This window comes from Phalacrocorax aristotelis, chromosome 13, assembly GCF_949628215.1.
Source record: "Phalacrocorax aristotelis chromosome 13, bGulAri2.1, whole genome shotgun sequence".
NCBI lineage: Eukaryota > Metazoa > Chordata > Aves > Suliformes > Phalacrocoracidae > Phalacrocorax > Phalacrocorax aristotelis.
Window position 1 is genome coordinate 7066193 of NC_134288.1, and position 22430 is coordinate 7088622.

General features: G+C 49.8%; 1 protein-coding gene across 3 annotated transcripts in view; it reads left to right on the forward strand.

Moving 5' to 3' along the window:
- Positions 1-22430, forward strand: part of RPN2 (ribophorin II) — a 127688-nt gene that overhangs the window by 95829 nt on the left and 9429 nt on the right. The window contains exons 2-11 of one of the 3 annotated variants that reach the window (XM_075108822.1): positions 12130-12146; positions 12218-12423; positions 13909-14004; positions 14676-14851; positions 15714-15789; positions 16198-16332; positions 18429-18605; positions 19011-19129; positions 19542-19647; positions 22029-22120. In XM_075108822.1, the coding sequence (XP_074964923.1) occupies positions 12134-12146; positions 12218-12423; positions 13909-14004; positions 14676-14851; positions 15714-15789; positions 16198-16332; positions 18429-18605; positions 19011-19129; positions 19542-19647; positions 22029-22120 (1196 nt within the window). In that variant the 5' untranslated portion in view covers positions 12130-12133. Of the gene's footprint in view, positions 1-12018; positions 12147-12217; positions 12424-13908; positions 14005-14675; positions 14852-15713; positions 15790-16197; positions 16333-18428; positions 18606-19010; positions 19130-19541; positions 19648-22028; positions 22121-22430 lie in introns of those variants that run through there. The other 2 variants (XM_075108824.1, XM_075108823.1) reach the window with 2 other exon arrangements.

A 22430-nucleotide genomic window follows, 5' to 3' on the forward strand; every position in this document is an offset into this window, starting at 1 on the left:
TCACCCTGGGCCTCCAAACTAAGTTTTTTAGCCCCAGTGAAGTGAGGACAAGTATTAATGTATGGATTCTTGTTCTATAGCAAGGAAGAATTTTCTGGATGAAAGCTTTAATTAGATTTGTTTGGACCATGTTCACATGCCTCCTGGGTTCACTTTCTGTGAACACTTTAAACAACAGTTTTATTGGCAGGAACATTTGTGCAAACTGCAAATTTGGGGTCAGCATCTCAGCTGATATAAATCAGTGAAGGCCTCTCCAAGGCAGTGGAGGTACACCAATTTACACCCACAGAAAGGCAGACTCCTTAACTGAATATTGAGAAATTAATCTTGGAACATAAACGTGGGTTGAAAAGCTCCAAGTGTTTATACTGGAAACCTTATCTTGAGGCTGCAGCAGCTTTCAAGCTGCAGCAGGGAGCATCAACCACCAGTCGGCAGGGATCCTGGCATCCTCCAGCATCTCCTCACCTCCTGTCTCCCCAGATTGCAGTGCTCTGCTCCCAGCCAGCCATTTCCACACTGCTTACTCTCCTGTTACCACCATCCAGAGTGAGCTCCATGGTCTGGACTGGTTGCCCAAGGTACATGCAGAGTCCTCACCCTTCTGGGGTGTGATCCAGCCCAGGTCCTCCTGGGGGCTTTGGGGGTGTTGAGTTTGGAGACCTTGAGGGATGGAAACTAGGGGGATGGGGCTGAGCCTGGGGATGGCAGGAGAAAAAGGAGGAGAGGGGCCTTCTAACTGCTGTCTCCTGGAGGAACTGGAGCATGCCCAGAAACAATAAATGTCCAGCAATTATTTGATGCAAGTTAAGATGGAAAAGCATCACAGAGGGTGCATCTGAGACAGGCTCTCACTTTAAACTTTGGTGAACTCTTGAACAAATTCTTGTGCATTTGCAAAGCTGTGCTCCATATGGGCCAGGACTCCCTGGAGAGGGGGATGTTCCCTCCCTGGCAATGCAGAACCTGCTCACGACACCTTTGGCCAGTGCTGTAGATGAGGAGAGGTGAGGTCAGGCATGGCTAGGCTTGATGAAGGGGCACAGGAGAGAGGGGAGGTGCTGTGCAGAGGCACCAACCATGTTCTGGGTCTCTGTGGACCCACAATCCACCACCTCTCTGGTCCCAGGCAGTGATGGGGACAGAGCCCCCTGTCTCAGCTTGCAGACTACTGGCTTTGAGCATGACTGGAAGGGGGCTCGGGTGGGATTTGGGACACCTCCTGGGAGCACCAGCACTCACAGCCCTTCAAAGCCCTGCTTTGATTTCAGAGTCCTTGGCTTGGCTGTGGGGCTGAGCTCTCCTGGGAAGCCCTAGCTCCCTCATGGCTGGGCAGTGCAGTGGATTTCCCTGTGCAGAAGCAGACGGAGCAGCGGGGCCAGCTGCGACCAGAGCCCCTTGGCACTGTGCCTCCATCACAGGGGCATCATGGCTCACCAGCTCTCACAGCCCTTTTTAGGCAAATTCTGCATGTCTGGCTGGAGCCCCTGGCTCCAAAACCCCCTGTGGGGCTGCTGGTGGACAGTTCAAAAGACCAAGAGAGGGTTTTAATCCTTCACTGGCCTAAGCAGATTATTCTTGCTTCCTAGGCCAAGCATCTCAGAAAGGAAGGATGACATCATGTGTGCAAAGAAGACTCTGCCTGGCTGCAGGGCTCATGCTGCATGGATGGACAGCAGTTCCTTGGCAGTGAGAGAGCAGGAGGTGAGGAGTGAAAGAATAACAGCAAAGCAGGAAAACCTCCTAAGAAAATACATTTCTACATGGGTCATGTAGAAATGATGGTATCTACATGGGTCAGACCTGATGATTTCCTGGCTTGCCTGGCCCATTGAAGGCAGTGGTGGGGAAGGGGTTGGGGAGATGCTCTGACTTCCTATTCCCTGCTCCCCTAGACAGCCAAAATACCTTCCATCTGAGCAAGTCTCACTCAGGCAAGTCAGCTTTTGGGGGCTAGAGACTGCTGGTCCCAAGGTGGCGGTGGTGGGATAGGGCAAGGGGTTCAAAGCATGCCTGGAGTACACAAGTCTGGGGAGGTGTTTGCACTGCTGGGGAGGCTCTGCCCCATCACAGATGTGACAGCATGCAAAAGCACCAGTGAGAATCAGTGGTATTGCAGGGCCTGACCTCCCCTGTGTTTGAGCCACTGGCACCACCCATGGATTTTTCCATCTTGGCACAAAGGTGCAGGGCTAAGCCAGGAGCCCTGATCCTACCGGGTCTCGGCAAATGGCACTGGTGGCAGCCAGCCCTCAGCATGGAGCAGTGCTAAAATCAGCAAAATATCATTGAAGTTACCCCTGTGCCCATAATGAGTTGGTTTGGGTGGTATTTATCTTGCTGATCACCACTCTTGCACGTGGGGCCAAGGGGAGCTGCTCCCTGCCTCCCCCAGTCATCCAGGAATATGGGGAGTTATTTGGAGAGGGGAAATCCCTGTTTTGCTGTGGGGCTGGGGTGTTGGGAGGATGAGGGGGGCTGAGAGGGGCATGGGGAATCCAGGCCAGGACTTGTTCATCACTATCCATCCCCAGAGCATGGAGCTGAGACCTGGGGTCAGGCAGGTAAAGGGCTCTGGGGTCTGCGCAGTCACCTGGAATAAGAGGGGGAGGAATGTGCAGGGACTGTGGCCTTGCTGAGGGGATTTGGGGTGATGGGGTTAAAAGAGGTGGGTGCAAGTACCTCCCAGGGGATTTATAGAGGAGCAGTGCTCCTCTGGGAATGGGGTTTCAGCTCAAAATAATGATGCAGTGGAGGGAAGAAGCAGCAGCCCCCTACTCTAAGGCTTGCCCAGCCCTGGGGCTCAGCAGGCAGCCCCTGACCAGCCCCAAAGCTAACTCACGGAGCAATTTTGCTTTCTCCTGTGGTTTCCATGCAAGCCTGCCACAGCTTGGGGAGGGGGGACCTGCACACAGGTATCTGTGTGTGGATGGTCCCTGCATGCACAGCTAAAAGTATCCTAAACAAACAGCCCAAGCCCTCCAAATCCACTCCAGCATCGTTTTGTGGAGGGAGCAGAGGAAGGCTGGATGTGGGTAGCCCTGCCCTCACACCCAATAAAGTATAGCTGTGTCTGGTTTCTATCTAAAGGGGAGAAGAGAGAGAAAGAAAAAGCTTCTCTGAAATGAGATTCCTTACATGACAGTGTGCTGACATGCTCCGAATTTTGGCAAGAAACGAGAAAGCTAAGCAGGAGCTGGGTTTTGCAGGATTGCACAGGCACCCGGGGGGGGCTGCGGGGCTGCTGTGCTCCCTCACCCGAAAGCTGCCTCCCGTCCTCGGTGCTGACCTTGCCAGGGCACTGCCCTGTCAAAAATGGAACACTCTGAAATGCAGGTTTGGGGGGTTTCAGGTTTTTTTCCCCTTCCTCTCACCATTTTCCTTCCATGCCTGGCTAAGCCATCAGTGAAGGGGTGTCCAGCAGCCTGGAGCTTTGCAGATTTGGCACACACTGGCAGTGCAGGTGTGCATCCCCAGCCAGTGACAGGTCGAGTGGGCATGTGGGATTGGTAAATCTGCTTCTATCTCTGGGGAAGAGAGAGCTGGGAAACAGCAGTCTCCCCTGCAAAAAGCTTCCCTCTAGCACCATCACCCCTTGGGTTCCGGGGAACCCATTGGGTTTTGCCCTCAGAGAGCAGACTGGGAGGGAGCAGGCAGCACATCACATCCCAACACACTTGGGAAGCAAGCGCACACGAAACCCCAATTCCCAGGGAGCAGCTGCATCCCCATTGGTCTCCAGGGATGCAATGGACCCATGGCTCTCTGGAGCCACACCTGTAGTTTAGGGAGTCAGCTCCCAGCCAGCACCCCTTCAAGCTGTTTCGCATCATGTGCCTGGTACCCGCACACTGGGGGAGCGTATTTTGGTGCGGGGCTTATTTACGAGCTGTTAGCTTTGGCGATGGGGTCTCTCCTGTGCATTAGCCATGGGGCTGGATCCTGGCAGGATGGGGCTGGGGGCTGGGGGTGCTGCTTCCACTGACGCATGGGGGGCTAGGGCGACTTGCAGGCACTTTTTCAGGCATCTGTCGGTTGAATATTTATGAAGTTGGAAAGCAAACCAAATACCAGGAATCAAAGGAAACAAAACCTGATATTTGCAGTTGCTAAAAGAGTCAGGAACTGGTTTCTTCTCCCCAGCCTGTGGGGCAAAAGGCAGCAGAGAAACCCCTCAGCTAGCTCCATCCCAGCAGGGCCAAGCTGGGCTGGTGTAACCTGGAGCCATGCTGATTTATGTCCCTGCTGCTGCTCAAGCCCCAAAATATTAATTTTCTTCAGCAGGATCCTGCTCCTAAGGTTTGGGTTGGTTTTTTTTTTTGGGGGGGGGAAGAAATGCAATGCTGTCTCTGCACAGGTCTGGTGCAAACAAATATCTGTTGCTCCCCTGCATGCAGATGGCTGGGGCTCAGGGAGAGCTGCAGCTGCTGGTGCCAGGGTGCAGGTAAATCCCTGCTGCCCAGATCAAGCTGGGAAAGGAGGAAACCTCCAGGCAGCTGTTCCCAAATGGGCTCAGTGTTTCAGAAACATTGGGAGCTCTGCGCCCCAGCAGGCGACTGCCTCAGCAGCAGCATGGGCACAGGCAGCGCAGGAGGCAGCCAGGGATTGTGCAGCCAGGATTTATTTCTTCAATCTCTCTGCATTTATTTATTTTGCTTTAATTATTTTTAATAGTTTCTCTGAGTGCTCCCTGGGGCGCTCTTTCTTATTTAGGGACCCAAGGAAAGCTGGAGCAGAAGGGAAATATCAGCCAAGCTGGGATTTCTACCACATGCAGCAGTTCTGCGGCAGGTACTCCCCTGTGCCAGTCACCACACTCCACCCACACTCATACACTGCCAAAGCCAAGAAAAGGGTTTTCTCTGGTCACTCAACCCTGGGGAGCACAGCAGCCCGCCCTTTCCCTGGCCCAACTCCTACTTCTGCATGACCACCAAAGCTTTGCCAGTGACTTGCCCATGTCCCTGCTCTGGGGCTGCCAAGAGGGCACCAGGGAGCGCCTGCTCACCCATTGCAGGAGGCAGTGCAATGTGTAGTGCTGACTTGATTCTTTTCTACAGGAGAGAGGGCCTCAAGCTCAAATATCCCATATTTACCCATGCTGCGGTGTCCTGCAGGCTTCTCCATGCTAATGAATCTAGACCCATCCTGGTAATGCCCCGCTATCCCTAAGACTGACCAGCCTCAGCCCCCAGTGATACTGCATCGCTGTTGCCTTCAAATATGGAGACTCTGCTAAACCGTCACTGTCCCCCAAGGCTACTGGTCCACCTCCCTGCTTGCTGAGTGGGGCTTTCGAAAAGGCTTTTGGAGTCACTTAGGGATGCACCAGAAAGTCTCACCCTTGGGGATGTGCAGTAGGAAAGTAGGAGCAGGGAATGTCTGTTAAGGCTCCTTGTCTGTGGCAGTGCAGAGCATGGAGGGAAGCCCAGAGCCACTCAGCAGTGGCACCCACGGCCCTGGCAGGGGCCGGGCACTGGGCTCAAGCCAGGATGCTGCATCTCAGTAGCCAGCACTCCCAGAGTTTCAGTGGATACAGCACAAACCCCAGCATTATCTCTTGGTGGGCTTTCCAGCTCCAAAGCCTCAGGCTTTCCAGCCCATCTGGGGAGCAGTTTGCTGGGACAAGTTTCCAACAGTGCCCGTGAGCCTGCCCAGCTGCTGGTCCCAGGGGACTTTGGGGGAAGACAGACAAATCTTCCCCAGCCCAGGGGCATGGCTTTGGGCTGCTTGCAACATCCCCAAAGGAGGCAATATTAACAGTTTTGTGTGGCTCATCGTACCAAACATATGGGAAACATCTTCAGGCTCGAAGGGTGGGATATATCCCTGGGGGGCTGCCTGGGAGCAGCGTTGGGGGCAGGCACTGCCTGCGGTGCAGGCTTCCCCAGGGCTGAGGGATGGCCAAGCTGGAGGTGCTGCTTTTGGGGTGAGCCGCTCCCAGCAGCTTTTCTCCAGTGGGTTTGCAGAGGCAGGATTTGCCATTCCCTTTGTCGAGCACTTTCCCCCCTGCTTTCTGTCTAAACAAGCTGTCAAGCATTCAGCAGCTGCCTCTGCGTGGGGCCAGTCCCACATGGGTGATGAGAGACAAGTGAGTTTCCCCCTTCCTGGGGGCCAGGTAGGGTACGGCCACACCATCCCCCAGCCCTGCGGATGGGGATGCCTCCGGAGCCACCCAGAGAGATGAGCCCCAGATAAGCAGGAGCAGTTTGCAGACACAGCACCCTGGACCCAGGCGGTGTGGGGACCTGTGCCACCCCACAGTTAGGGTTGTGTGTTCCCCCCCCAGCACCCCCTAGAGAACTCTGGAAGGTAGGGCTCCATATATAACCCGAGGGAGATACCATGCTGGTATGTGCTGAGGAGCCCTCCATATCTATGTGCACTCCTCCATCCCCCCCAAAAGCCTCTGCCCCTGCAACATCCAAGGCAAAGCACAGCTGTACTGGGGTCCTGAAGCTGCTCCCCATGGGCACTGGGACTTGCACAGTTCCTTTCCCCCTCCCGCAGGCTGCAAGGGGCTGAAGAGCTGCAGAGCAGGAGGCAAGGAGGGGGCTCTGCGAGCTCCCCGAGGAGGCTTAGCCTCCCCTCCACCACAGCTCAAAGCCCAGGTGATGTTCAGGGGTAAAACACCCTGGTCTGAGAGGCCACAGTGTTGCCAGTGGGGCTGGGCAAATGCAGTGGAAAACCTGGGGGGGGCACCTCCCAGGCAGGCAGCGTCCCCCGCCCAGCCACCTCCACCTGCCCAGTGCCTCAAGATGGGTCAGGACACATTTTCCCTTTGATCACTCCAGACCCCCAGTTAGGTGTGTTTTACTGTTAGCTCCTTCTGCTAAGTTTTCACATGAGCCCCCCACCCCAGCAGGGTCTGCGGCGGGCAGCAAAGCTGCCAGGAAAATGCCTGGTCTTGGCACGCCAGAGCCAATGGGAGCCAGGAAAAGCAGGAAGTCACGCCAGCGGCGTTTCACCTGTCTGCCTCATCCCATCTCTCATGCGGTGGATAGGGAGGTGTACAACCCCGCTGGGTGTACCGGCTGGGTCCCTCCCTTTCCCCATGGCCTCCACTCCCACCTCCTCCGCTCCCTCTCCCACCCCGCAGCAGAGGGAATCTGGCCAAGGAGCCCAGATCTGACATCATCCCGCGAAAACAGGAGAGTTTCAACATGTACGATGGGAACAGTGCAAATGCAACCCATCTGTTGGAGACTTTCAATGAGTTCCCATCCTGCTCCCCATCCATCCTCCCCACTGGGGGCTGGGCAGCGCTGGGATGTGGGTCACATCACTGGGGTGACATGGGGGGGGGGGGTTGGAAAATCACTTTGCTGACAGGAGACAATGCTGCAGGAGCTCACATGGCGGCCATGCCCTGGGGATGCTGCCACGAGCTGCTGGAGGCACTGCTAGCCCCAGCCCCTGCCAGCTGCCTGCCAGTGTAGGGACTGGGCTGACTGGGAGGGCTCCTGGGGATGGGGTGCCTGGGGAGGCTGTGGGTGTGAAACCCAGGGGGGAAAGGCTGGGTTTGGGTCCAGGCAGCTTGGCAGCCCTTCCTCCTGCCAGGGTGGGCAGCGGGGAACAGAGCAGGCTGGGGAGGGGAGGACAAACAGCACTGCAGAAAAATACATAGCAATGTAATAACACTGCCCCCCAAAAATAAAGTCTCCCAGCTGGGATTCATCAGGGAGAGCTTTTCAGGAGCAATAAGGAGAGCAGACCCCAGCCAGCACAATAATACCTTCGTGCTGACCGGGGCGAGGTATGCTCCTGGGAAAGCAGGTTGAGCAGCCAAGCTCCCACGGAGCAGGGACCAGCGGTGCCCCTCCAGCAAGGCAGGAGGTGTCAGGGCAGGGAGAGCCCTGGAGAAGGGCTGGCTTGAAAAGCCATTTGCAAGCAGCCGGTGCACAGGCTGTAGCCCTGCAGGCTGGGGAACGGGCTCACATTCCTTCCCAGGACTGGTGGTATAGAGCCTGAAAAGGGCATTGCTGGAGTCTTTACCAAAGAAGGAAAGCTGGCTGCACCAAGCCAGGGGGGAGGGATGCCATGGCACAGCCCACAGGTTTGGGGGCTCGCTCCCCTGCTTGTCCCAGGCTCCCCTGGAATGTATGGGGGCCAGATCCAGCCCAGAGGTGCTGCGGAGGCTGGTGCTGTGCACTGCTCTCTTCAGGGCTGCTGCTGGACTGAGCTGCCCAGATCTTGTGCAGCCAGTGCAGCAGGTGTGAGGAGGCATCGGGGGGATGAGACCTGCAGTCCCCTCCATAACCTTCATAAATTCACCCCATTCCTTCCCTGCCTGCACCTGCATGTATTTAAGCAATGGTCCCATGGCAGCAGGGGGAGAAGGAGCCACACCTCAGCTTCCCAATCCTCCCAGGGCCTTCCTCCACCTTTCATCCTCCACCTTCTATCAAGTTGCCCAGAGAGGTGGTAGATGTCCCATTCCTAGAAACATTCAAGGTCAGGTTGGAAGGGGCTCTGAGCACCCTGATCCAGTTGAAGATGTCACTGCTCATTGCAGGGGCGTTAGACTAGATGACCTTTAAAAGGCCCTTCCAACCCAAACTGTGCTATCTTCTGCAATCCATCCTCCATCCTTCATCATCCACCCTCCATGCTCCCTCCTCCAAGCCCCTTTGCACCAGGTAGGGCAGCAGAGGAGAGCTCTGCCCTGGGGCGTGCACAGACCTTTCACTGCCCTGCACCCTACGGAGGGATCCTGGCCCCTCTCCCCAAGCTGGCAGATTTATTTCACACCTCCCTATTCCTCTGTCCTCGTCACCATCACCAACCAACTGAAGTTCAAAGAGAGATGGGCAAAGCATCCTGTGGCTGGAGAGCTGTACCATGAAGCCAAGCCCTGCCCTGAACAGCAAGTGCTGCTGCAGTACGAAGGTCCCAGCAAGGACCAGTCAAAGGCTCTGCCTGGGGTGAGAGCTCCCAGGCTATTTTATAATGAAGGATTGCAGTTCTTGATGGGCTACAGGTCAAATGCACGGTTATTAGAACTTAGTAAATGTGGTTTTAACAACCATCTGGCACTTCTTTATATGCAATAACCATCCCATTACATTGAAATAAAACCCACATTTAAGGCACTTAATTGCACAAGTGGCCTTTAGCTTTTTCTCTCTCATCTCATAAAAAAAAATTCTTCCCATTTCCATCTGTCACAGCAGAAGAGCTTGGCTATGAGTTGCCAACCTCCTCTCAGGGTCAGGCTGGTGCACGTGGGGTGTTCCAGCCCTGGAGAACATGCCGGAGTCGGCTGGGCTCCCCACAGTCCCTTCCCCAGGGCAACAATGGGGTCAGCCTCCCTGCAGCCTCTCAGAGGGGTCCCCAGCATCCCTGGGGATTGCTTGGTCATCTCCTGACATGGACTATAGCAGGGTTAGAGCAAGGTCAGAGACTCATCTGATAGTTTGAGCAGAAGAGAAATGCCATCTCACAAGGGATTTTGAGATCATTTTAGTTTGGCTTCATGCCAGCCCTGGGCAAAACATCTTCCCTTCAGCCCAGTTTCTCTCCAGGAAGAAGAATGGGATGGGAAATGCTATCACAGCCAGCCAAAATGTGTCTTTTGGTTACTGCAAGTCGTAAGGTGATGCAAACCCAACTCAGCAAAACAAAAGCCCTTTCCGGGACAGAAAATCAAAATCAGATGCTCTGATGCAGAACATTTTGCCCTTCCCCCAGGAAAGCTACAGTGACAGGATTTTGCAACGCACTTCAGAGGAGCTACATCTCCCAAGGGAAAATGGGAGAGAAATAACCCAGTGCAAGTGGGCATCCTCAGTACAGGAGATGCTCACGCACAGATGGGTGCCTGTATCCTCATCCCATCATGCCCATCCATGATGGATGGATGCCTGCATCCTCATACAGGTACCCACCTGTGCCATGAACATCTCCACATTGAGGTGGTCAAACATGTTCAAGCTCAATAATTGGGGGATTTAGGTGAGATTGGTGGTTTGGTGCTGTCAAAACAGAGCTGGTGGGCAGCACACCTCGTCTGGGCTTTATAAAGCCACCAGTGAAGAGATCCCAGCTCCACCTTGGTGTCACCCAAAGCGGAGCTGAAATCATGCCACAGCTTGGTGCAGAAGGAGAAGCAAGGGCGGCTAGGTGCAGCGGGGAGCAGGCTGCCTTCTTGGTGGTGGCTTTCCACATTAAGCAGCTCCACTGCTCCTTGTTTTCCTCCAGTGAGGCCGAGAGCCTTGCCTATGTTACATCAAATGGCCCAAAACCTGGCGACAACAGAGGCGGGGGGGTGGCGGGACGGGTGTGTAAGCCAGAGCTGCACCAGCTCCAGGGGAACTTCCCTGGAAAGCAAAAAGTGCAAGTTCCCAGTGCCCTCTGCAGGAGGAAGCACAGCCCTATTCCCCAAATTTTGGGGCCTTCCAGGAGGGCAGTGAGCAGCAAGACAGGTGTCTGTCACACACAGCTTGCTGTGACGCCTGTGGGACAGCTGAGTGTGGGACAGGCACCCACAGTCCCACCTGCCCGTCCCCAGGGACTTGCAGGGAAGAAGCCATTTTGCACATCCGTGTGTGTTGATTCACTGCAGGAAGTTGGGGTCCCCAATAGCGTGGCCATTCCCAAAAGTCACTTCAAATAATCAATGGGAGCAAATAGACGGTGCTATTTATTGCCGGAGGAAATCAAGCTTGGTTAACCGAGAGATTTGGATTTTGCACTGCAGAGCTGGGGCTTAACCTTACACATGCTTTTCTGTATCTTTTTTTATTTGGTACTTAGGGAAAAGCAAAGGGTGGGGGGGAAGGAAGAGTTGGAAAATAAGGCTCCCCTAAAGCAGGATTGCTGAAACGATCCCTTAAACCTTGCACACCTCCATCAAGGTATCTGAGCAAGCAGTGTTGCACAGATTTACTTGTTCACTTGCAAACACCCTTCCTGAAGCCTCACTGCTGCCCCAGGGAGCTCCCTCCCTACCAAACCCGAGCCAGGAGCGAGGGCAGCACTCCTGGGGTCTCACTGATGAAGGTCATGAAAAATGCCCACTCCAGGCTGTTGGGGGTTGTGTGCCCCCCCCCCCCCCCCCCAAGAAGCGTGAAACGGGCGCTACCCTTTCTGCCCCTGCTGTGCTGGGAAGAGAAAGCTTTTTGACAAGCAGCAGCCACGGAGCTGGTAGCTTTGAAAGAGGCTGGCTGTGCGGTCAGCTGTAACTAAGAGCAAGAGGTTACTGTGGAGGGTGACAGAAGAGGCTGACACCCGCTGCTGGTCGCTCATGGGTGACAGAGGTAGCTGCATCCTGGGTGTATTGGCAGCCGTACATTGCTCAGTGGCTGTTCTGTTGAGTCCCAGGATGTTTGGGGGTTTGCCACTGCCCTTCCTTCAGGGGTGTAAGCACCTTCCCACCATGGCTGCAGGGAAGGCGCTGAGACACATGATGCTCGTGGGACAACAGAGAAATGGTGTGCTGGGACCAGTGGTGTGGCGAGCACCCAACAGTGTGGGCCGGCAGGGCACGACACAGCACTGCAGGGCACGCGGCCCATGGCATTGGCATGCCATACATAACGCACACAACATGGGCCCGTGGCAGGGCACAGCGGGTACAGCATGGCAGGGCACAGGCCAGTATGGCACTGTGCAACATGGAATAGCATGGCAGGACATCGCGTGGCACGCTGTGGTGTAGCCTGGCACAGCATCATACAATGTGACATGTTCTGCCACAGCTTGGCATGGCAGTATATAGCGCGGTATAAAATGAAAAGGCACGGCATGGGCTTTACGCCGCTTCCCCTTTAAGACGCCATGGCGCGCTGAGCGCCGCGGGCGGCCCAGCCAATCAGCGCAGCCCACATCCTAGCCGGGAGCCGTCCCCCCTACGCCGCCGGGAGGCCCGTACCACTCCCGCCGCCCAGCGGGGCCGCCACCCTCCACTTCTCGGGCAGCCCCGCCGCTGCCCGACCCCTTCCCTCCCCCACCGCCTGTTCTTTTCCACAGTTTCGCGGTGTCCGCAGCGGGCGCCCGCGGGGTCGAGGTCCCCTCGCAACACACGCCGTTCCTCCCGCCTCCCCCTGCGGCGCGATGGTGCGGGCCGGGGCGGGGCGCGGGGCGGAAGCGGCGCCGTGGCCGGGGCGGCATCATGACGGGGGGCGACATCATGGCGGCGCCGGGTAAGGCGCGTCGGCTGGGAGGGGGTGGGAGGGAGGAATGGCCGCGGCGTAACTCGTTTGTCTCTCCGCAGGCCAACGGCTGCGCCTGGCGGCGGCCCTCAGCCTCCTCCTCCTCCTCCTCGCCGGTGCCCGGGCCCTGGCCCCCAGCCACCGTCTCACTGCCCGCGACCTGGCCCGGCTGCGGGCGGCGCTGGAGCGGCCCTTCGCCGACCTGCAGGCCGCCTTCTTCTCCATCGTGGGCCTCGGCAGCCTGGGGGCGCGGGTGGCGGACGAAGAGGTGAGCTGGTGCGGGGCCGCCGGTGTTGCCGCCCCCAGGCCCGGCCGCCCGGGGCCCTGCGGCCCCGCACGCGGGCGCTTCGCTGCGCCGGGGCCCGTAAAAATGGGGCGTAACGAGTTTCTGTGTCGCGCTCCGCTTTCGCAGCGCCGCCGGGAGAACGCAACGTGTTCGTGTGCCGGCTTCGTAGCAGCTGTCGGTGCAAATCAGTGCTAATTGCTGACAGTCTTTCAGGTGTGCAATTTGAATAAATTGCACCTTTGCCTGGGCAGTAACGTGCCGCAGGCTCCCTTACTGCCTCTAAATGGTGGCTTCAGGGCTCACTCCTCCATAGCCTGCTGTGATATTACTGTAGCTGTCAGTTTGTTTCACTGGTATGTTACAAAGATTTGTGTCTGTGGCACGTTTGCTTCGTTGTCCTGTTAAATAGAGCTCTCCTTATTTCGTTTCAGTTCCAACGCCAAATTCAGCCAGGTCACTTCATCGTGGTATTTTTGTATATAAAATATGTTCTCTTGTGTGCAGACTAGAACCAAAGGCTTGTGATCTCAACATGATGCTTACTGCCCTGTTGTGTCTATAAGCATTTCTAGTTTAAATGTTACAGGCTGTTCTTATAACAACCTGTTTTTCCTCAAATTCAGCTACTTCAGTGGACTTAGTTTCTTTTTGAGTGTTGTGCATTTACACCACAAACCATTGAGGTTTGTGATACTTTTTTTCTGAACAGTATACCTCTTCATGGGGTGAGACTTTAAAAGGTAGAGGTAATAGAAATAGTAGCTAGGCATAACACTTGAATGTGTGTCAGTATTCCTAAGTAACTGTAGCATTAAAATCCTGTCCTACTGGTAAAGGCCTATTCTCCACATACATAAATCACTGGCTTTTGAGTATGAGCAGCTAACTTCTCAGTTATGTTCTGGTTAAAATGGAATCTTAATGATCTACCTATCTAATTGTCAGTTAATAATAAACTGGCTACAGATTAACGAGCAGTCTTATTGCTTGCCGTCATACATAGTTGCTTACCTGACTTTTCTTTCTGTTTGCTTTGAAATTCAATATTCTGCATCCATTAGTGATTGTATGTCATATACAGCTGGGAAAGAAGCTCACCCACAGGATTTCTGCTCATCTGCTCTCTATCCTGGGAGACTTTGCCTACTAAATATACGTGTGGGACTTTTATTTTGATAGGTTTTATAATTATACTCAATTTAAATTCGAATTCTGGTGGCAGTTGAGTTTGTGAAAATCGGTTATCTTTCTTAGCAGGAACCACCTTTGTTTCTGTGCAGCATATAGAGTAGGATCTGGGGGCGGTTCTAGGCTCTGCTGCATTGCAAGTATTACTAGAGACTTCGTTTGCTTTTTTCAGTATAAAAATGCACAGTAGCATACATGAAATTGTCTTAGAGTATCATATCTCCTTTCAGTGGCTTAAGTCAAGACTGTTGCCATAAGTTCAGTGCTGTTTCTTCACAGGCTGCATGCAATTTCATCAAATCTCACGTGGATTCCAGCAGTGTTGATTCCCTCTTCTATGCTGCACAGGCCATCCGGGTCCTGTCTGGCTGTGAGGTGAGTTTGGAGCCCTGAAGACAATGAAATATTTACCTTGATCTTTTTCTTGGTTTTATTTTATGCATAACTTCTACTTTTGCTTTCTTTTAGTGGGTTGTACTCTCTGGTGTTTTTGGTAAATAACTTGAGGTGTCTGGGAGTACTCTCTACAAGATGGAGTGTAAAGATAAAAAGCAATTATTTGGTCCAGAGTAATTCTGAGGGGATGTTTCTTGATTAGATGTTGGTGGCTAAGAAAAAAGGAACCAGCACATTTTAATAGAATTCATAGCAGCTGTGTCAATTAACAACTCTTTGGATGGAAGATAAACTGTTGGGATGCAAACCTTGCATTGAAGCACTGCAAGGATATAAATGCAGCCCACCCTTGCTGACTTGTGGTGGGTTATCCAAGCCCCGTTTTTCATCAGTATCACTGGCTGCTGCCAAGTGATGTGATGCCAGATGAAAAACAGTAGCAGGTTACCAGGACAAATCCGAATCGTGGATTATCCTGATTGATTGAGAGCAAAACTGATGACTTAATTAAACTAGAAGGTAATGAATGATAAAGGGTTCTTTCCCAAAAGCTTATGATAGTTCACCAGTCAAGTGTGTTGCTCCAAGAAGAAATCCGTGGCCTTGTTTTGTCAAGTGTGAATCAACATGTTCCCTGTGTTCTTCCTCAGGTTACCATTTCAAATGAGACCAGGGAGCTGCTGCTTGCAGCTGTCAGTGAGGATTCCTCAGTCACCCAGATCTTCCATGCCGTTGGGGCCCTGAGTGGCTTTGGCCTTCCTTTAGCATCTCAGGAAGCACTTAGCGCTCTAACGGCTCGTCTTAGCAAAGAAGAAAATGTGCTGGCGTAAGTCTTTCAGATGGAAATGATTCACTGTTGCATGTTTATCCCCTAGGCAGTTGGATTTTGGGGTAAACAGTATTTTAACACTTTATTTTTATAATACAGATGTAGTAGGGTAGGTGCTGTGTTTTCATTTGATGTATTTGTCCAGTTCATTATTGTCCCTCTGGGGGAATGAAAAACATGGTTTGGGGCTATTTTCCATGTGATTTTGCAAATGAGCCTATGTATTCAGTTTAGTTCAAGAATAATGTGCAGTAAAGAGGACACATCCCAAAGAAGCCTCCTCTTTTAAAAAGATTCACAACAAATTTTTTACTTAATACCCAGCCATGGTTCTGTGTCATTTATGGTTGCAGTATACTTGATGCTCTTCCTCAGCCCCGTCGTTTGTAGGTTGGGATGACTGTACTGTGAGGTGGAAAAAATGTGCCAGTAAGCAGAAGGAATCTTGGCTTTGGGATTAATTAATTTTAATGTGAAAGGAGATAATAGAGATTTCCTTAAAAGTTAGGGAAGAAAGGGAAACCTCAAAAGTTGTTTTGTTGACAAAAAAAGAATGGATTCCTGGGAGCCTCAGTAGCAAATCTAGAGGTATGTGCTATGCAGGGATCAAAGTTTGGATTCTTCTCTGCCTTTGAATCCAAGTTTATTGCAGCACTGATGCAGCTAAAGTGGCGTTCCCTAATGAATTCCAAGTTCCCACTAAATCACTTAAGATTCATTGCCTTGAGTCAACTGAATGCAGTAACAGCTGATTTACACTTCATTCAGAATAGAAACTGTAGTTGCTTTGATTTGAATGATGCGTGGCTTTTTAAGGAAGGAAAATAGTACAATTGTTTGGTCTTGTTTGTTGTTTAAGAACCATCCAGGCTTTGGAGACGGCGTCTTACTTGTCCCAGCAGGCCGATCTAAGTGGCATTGTTGAGGAGATAGAGGTAGGAACACATTATGCCCTCTAACACTATGCTCTCTAATTATTCAGGAATTTGTTAGACCTCTGTAGTACTAAAAGATGTATTCGTGTGAAACACAAAATGAAAAACCAGCCTGGCAAATTCCTTGCCTGCTTGAGGTGGTTTGGCTTGGCTCTTCCTTTCAAGCAGATATTTCTTCTGGACTTTTAACTGTTTCAGAATGGACTGAGACAGAGAAAGTCATGACTTGGAAATGTAATTAAATCCACTAAAGGTTTCTTTTCTTTTTTTCTTCCTGTTTCTGAATTACTATTACAAAATACCTCAGTGATTCCCATATAGATACTCTTGATTATAGGCCTAACAACAGAGTGAACTGGTGTGGATCCGCTAGAATGCAATTTGGGTTTTAATAACTCTTTCTGCCAGGACCTTGTTGCTCGCCTGGATGACTTGGGTGGAGTTTATCTGCAGTTTGAGGAAGGAATTGAGACTACTGCACTGTTTGTTGCTGCTGCCTATAAGCTGTCGGACCACGTGGGTACAGAGCCAGCAATAAAGGAGGTCTGTATCTGCTTTGTACCCTTGTACACTGTAGCTCAGAAAGAGGATCTGCCTAGTCCCTGTTGTGCGGTGCAAGAGGCTGGTATAACTGGGTAGAACTTCTGCTGGAAAAAATAATGAGCGCACTCAGTGAAAAGGGACATCTCAGATGGAACGCTAAGTAACAGAATCTAGGAGGAAATTCCACCTTCAAAATCACAGGCTGAGTTTGGTTTTGTGGTTTTTTTTTTTACATGTACAGAAGGAAATTGCAAGTGAGGCTTAGTTTTTCTTTGTTTATTGAGACAAGCTGTTGGAAAAAAAACCCCTCCTGTTTTAGAGTTTGTTCTGGTATTTGGCACTTGTCTAGCACTTTCCAGCTCTTCAGAGTGTTTTGCAAATGTTATTTACCTGTGAGGAAACACAGGCATCCTAGTTTGGGGTACCCAAAAGAGAGAACATTAGTATCATGTGCCTACAGGAATCCAGATGCAAAAACTTGTTGCCTAAAATGAAAGACTGGAAATTCCTTTGGAGCTTGATTAAGCTAGAAATCATTACTGCAGGCTATCCACTTAGGGTTTTTTTTTTTTCCACAAGTTAACTGAGTTAGATATACTTTTGATTGAGAGTGGCAGCTCCCTAAAGCACAAGCTGAAGTGGCAGGGTTGAGACAGAAGCCAGTGTAAGACATCTGAGTTCATTCCTGGCTCTCTTCCATGCTGCTGCCAAACAGACAAAGGCAAAGTAATTTTGATGTCATTTTTGAGGTGGTGATTCTGCTACACAGAATTCAAACTGTCAGCATCCAAATGATGTTTAAAAAAAGACCAATTAAGCAAAATTGTTTAGTGTTTTTTCAGAATTGTGCTGTCAGAAGTGCTATTGTTGGGGATTAAAGCTTTATCTCTTGTGAATGGTGAGAGTGCCTCCAGAATGCCACAAAACTCTCTTTAAAAATTAGCATGTAGTATTTGAAAAAAAAAAAAAGCCCCCTGGGTTTTTTCCCCTGCAATTTAAATGAGTGTCAGTTGCCGATTAAGGTTTGGAGCTATGCCATGACCTCCATATAAATGAAAAAAACTGCAGGATTTGCACTATGCAGGAGTTTTTTGTGGCATCTGTCTGGATGCTTTCTCTACTTATGTCATGTATGTTGGTGCTCATTAATTAATGACCAATTAATAACCAGTTAATTAAGTAGGAGGGTGAAAAATTGAGATGCAGTGGATTTCAATTAAAAGTGTGCTTTGTAGGTTACTAAATTGTATGCCTATTGCTTTATTTGGGATTGCCTTTGATTATTATAATTTCTGATCAGAATTTAGCCCACAATCCTTTGCTTCGTTCAAAGTACAGGTAACCAAACCCTTTGTTTTCCAGACTAGCAGGGAGTGATGAAAGAATCTGAATAATACGGCGTACCTGGCAGAGTGTGGCGCAGATGCACTAACCCTACAAAGTCAGACTGGAAAACCAGCTGGGGGCACTCTGTCCCACTCCTACTTCAGAGAGAACAAATTAGCTTTGGCACATCCCAGAGCCAAAGCTGGCTCTCTGCTCCTGGTGGTACTGCTTTAAGGCTAATCCTCTTAGCTTGAGGACACTGCTGAGCCTAAGGCCCTGCATGGGCCTAGACTGGCTCCTTCCAGAGCTGCTAGGATGCTTTGCCTCACCTCTCTGTGGCCTTCCCAGTTTGGCAAGTAGCCAGGACATCTAGCCTAGCCCTTCTCCACTGTATGAAGACAATTGTACCGCTCCTGGAGCCAAACTGTCTCTTCGCAGCTGCATGCAGTCTGGATAGTTGAGCTGATGGCATCTTCCATTCTGAAACACGTATTTTGAAGAAGTAGATCCAAATTCTGGTTTTGCAAGTTTTCAGCACAATTATAGTGATTGTGGTTGGAACCTCCCAGCCAAGAACAAGAATGCTAATGTGGCACTCAAAAGGTGTTGCTAATTTTGGGTTACCTCATAACGTGAATTATTTTTAAAGCAAATGGGAAATTAAATAGTCTTTATGAATTATGTTTTTATTAATAACATTATACTGAGCCGGTTTGCAAAGTTGTGGTAAGCTGCTGGTGCTTATATGTGATTTGCTTTTCCTCCTTCAGGATCAAATTATCCAGTTGATGAATGCAATTTTTAGCAAGAAAAACTTTGAGACGCTCTCAGAGGCCTTCAGCGTTGCTTGTGCTGCAGGTTCTTTATCCCGGAACCGCCACCACTTGCCTGTCATCATTGTCCCTGATGGCCCTGCAGCTGTGTCTCACCATCAGCCTGTACTCAGGGTGAGTCCGTAGCACCAAATCTTAACTCATCTCTTGGCTCAGTCTTTAGTACTGCAGGTCTGGGCTGACTGAATGTGTAAGCTGATGTCTTTCATTTTTAGCTCCTGGACTCAGGTTCCAGTAGATCTGGGGTTTTAGTGCATCTATGAAGGGATTCTTAGGAACCTCTGCTTACCCAGAGCTTACCAGGCACTACCTCAAGAAGGCACTGTGTGAAAGTCAGTTCTGCTCATTACAAACTTTAGTTTTGCCAGTTAGGTAAGAGCAAACTAGGTGAATCTGGGATGCTGGGTGGGGGAGGATTTTGGGTGTATAGTGCAGAGAGAGGCATAGTGAGTCCTTGGTGCTCCTGCATCCCTTTTGGGGCTATTGGTTTCACAGAAGTTCTTGGGTTTTTTCTTGTAGCTACAAGTGACTGATGTTATGTCTCAGCCACTGACTCAAGCTTCTGTAAAGCTCGACTATGCCAAGTCTGCATCTAGCAAAGCCACTGTCCTTCAACAGACACCATTTACTCTGTCAGGGTAAGAATGTAATCTTATTTTTACAGTTCATAAGGTAAACAGGTGTTACTTACACTACGTTGGACTTCCTTTTGTGTTCTTCCACCAGAAAAACGTCTGTATGATGGAAAACTCAAAATGCTGTAGTTGTGTTTGGTTGGTAATGGGCGACTGAGTGTGTTTGGTAGTACTGGTGAATTTCTGTTGCATTTTCTTTCAGTTGGGAGTGGGGAATTGCAATGTTCTGACTTTGGGGGCACTTTGAAGAATTCTTCCCCACTGCACTTAGCCATGCTCGTTTTGTGCTGCATTTGTACGTTTGCCTGCTTAATCTAGCGTATTTGGAGACTTCCTGGTAGCAAGGTGTTACCTGTTTGTATGCTGCTGTTAGTGTCCTAGAGGATACTTAACACCTTGCTTTTTTTTTTAATAGAGATGTCTTTGAGCTGAACTTCATGAATGAGAAACCTGCAAGTGGATATTATGACTTCTCTATCAGTGTTGATGGAGATAAGCGATTTATTGCGAACAAAGTTGAGGTGCGTACGCTTTTTGATAGCATTTTAATTCAGTGCCTATTCACCAAAACACTTTTTATTTATACCTGTTAAGGATGTTGCCAGTTGTATGGCATTTTTAGCACGTTTTTCTGTAATGCGTTGGATCCTGACTCAGGATTCTGACCAGTAACCAGATTAATATATGTTCAAAAGAAATTTTTGTAAATTTCAAAACAGACTTATCACTTTGCTGATCTGACAGCATAAGAACAGAGACTAACAGTGGAAGTGTTTAAATAGTAGCCCAAAGTAGCTATGCAAAAATGATTACTAAGAATGTTGGCTCTTCAGAGTGTTCAAGAGTTGAGTCTGTAAATCTCAAGGCTTGGCTAGCGGTTGTCTGGTGATTGCCTGATACATGGAAGATGAGGATTTGTTGTTGTCTGTTTATGTAAGAGCCCTAGAAAGGAGCCAAGGGGGTCTTTTGGCATCTCCTGTGTATATGGTGATGCTTTTGTAGTGGAGAAAGGAATGATGAAAGCAAATGCAAATGAAGTCTTAGTTTTGTGTATACATACCCCCTTTTTGGTGGCAAAAGCTGTTACACCACACCTTTCTGAAGAAGTTTTATATAAACACTGAGATTTACTTTTCTCAAGTTTGTCACAGTGAGAAGGCTGTGGCTTCTGTGACCATTCATATAGCTGCCCCAGCGTCAGCAGCAGAGAACGTTCTTCTCCAGCGATGTCTATTCCCAGGGTTAGATTTTGCCCTCAGTTGCCTATTTGAGGAAAAGATCAGCTTTTAAAGTCTTCCAACATAGTCAGCTTGGAGTGGAGGAAGACACTTATTTACAACTGCTGACCTTTGCTCTGTGTATTAAATAGATGTTGTTATAGTAATGGCACTTAGGAGTGTCAGAAGGGGATTGATTTGTCCTGCTTAAGCTCGCTGCTGGCACGCAGAGGTACCGGCAGGAATGCATTAATGCTGGGGCAGCTTTGTGTGAACTGCTTCTAATAAGACACATTGTTGTGGGGGAGGACTGCTGGGGGAACTGCTTTTTTTCCTTACCATTATTAGCATTAATTGTCCTTAATGCACCATCGTTTTGACAGTAATGAGCTAAACCAGTGGGTTATTACTCCAGGCAGAGACTACATTTCCTGGCATTAAAATATTTTAGAGATGTTTGTGTACTGTTCAGTGGAGGGGCTGTGGGCAGTAGCCCTGAGCTGCCTTCACGTAACTTTTCTAAAATGAGTATTTCATTAGTCCATCTTTCTTTGCTCCTATCTTGGAACAAACTAAGGCTTTACTAAAGTTAGCCTGAATAGCCTACATGTTAATGGACCCATTTTCAGGGATAACCTCTATCTTAAATTATACTTTTTGTTGTAAAGGAACTGCCAAGACTGTTGCGTTTGAAGTCTGACCTGAATAGTTTGATATATTATTTTTACATAATTTTCCCACAGGTTCCCTTTTGAATTATTTTTCAGGGTGAGGGTGTGGGGCTGGTTCACATGAGCAAACCTGTAATAACAAATTGTAGTATATGATGGAAAATGTCTTGGCAATGAAACTTCAGTTCTCCAGGGCAGCATTTGTAAGCTGTGAGACCAAATGTGCTAATTAAAACCTACAGACTGCAGTAACTGCTTATGTTTGAGAGAAGGATTGAAATCAGTCAAACCCACCGAGGTTCACTGCCTAGATGGTCTGTGGTTTGGGACTGGGGAGAGGGCAGGAAGTCATTTCTCTGCTTGGGGTTTATACTGCACTTAGCAAAGGAGTGTGATAAATGGCAGGGCCTTCCTGGCTGCCCTGCACTAAGTGAGAAATGCTGTGACTCCAAAGGAGAGCTTGCTGAACAGAGCGCAGGTCTGCAGGAATGCTTTGGCTTTTGCCTGCTGGTAATAAAATCAGCAGAAACCTGTTGGGCTTTAGGAGCTAACAAAGACATAACTGCTTGCTGTCCGGAGACCCCCCTCATCTCAAATGGCTATTCAGTAAGCAGAAGTACATACACACATGCAGTTTTAAGTTGTATCATGTGTGATGTAATCTGTAATACCTAGTTTCTGCTAGTTCAAAAGGATCCGTATAATTGGACTGTTTCATTAAAAACAGTTCTCCAAAGGCCAGGTAACTCCAGCATGACTGAGAAGCTGGTGTCTTCAGAGCTGGCTGCTTGTGCAGGGAGGAAGGGGATAGGTTGGGGTTAGTGACTGATGCAGGAGCTTTGCCAGAAGGTAAATTGCTGTAGAACCTTCTGTTCAGGTTAGGTTCTGTCTGTGGCTTCATGTAAGACCCTCTTTGGGGAAGAAGACAGAAGAGAGAAAGCTTCTGTGGTGAACTTGTCCATAATTAGTATACGTAGAGTGCTCTGAGTAATTTTCTGTTGTGTTTCGTTGCAGCTGAAAGTAAAAGTTTCCACAGAAGTTGGGATTACTAACGTAGATCTTTCTACTGTGGATAAAGATCAGAGCATTGCACCAAAAACGACTAGGTAAAACAATTCAGTGTGTGTGATCTTTAAGGGTCGGCTCTGGCTGTAGACTTGGAGGTCTTCTGAGCTTTACCTACTTCAGCTAAACCACAGGAATCTTATATTGGGATAACAACAGAGTTATACCTGTGCTGTTTCTCTTAATCCTGTGAGTTTTTATAGATGGTTTTCCTTAATACTGAAATCAGTACTAACAGAAGCCAGGCAACCTGAGTCTTCTGTTCATTTGTTGGCACCTCTCCGTAGTGAAAGCAAGTTAAAATAATTGTGTTAATGTTTCTGGTATTATTGGGCTTCAGTAGAGATGCTC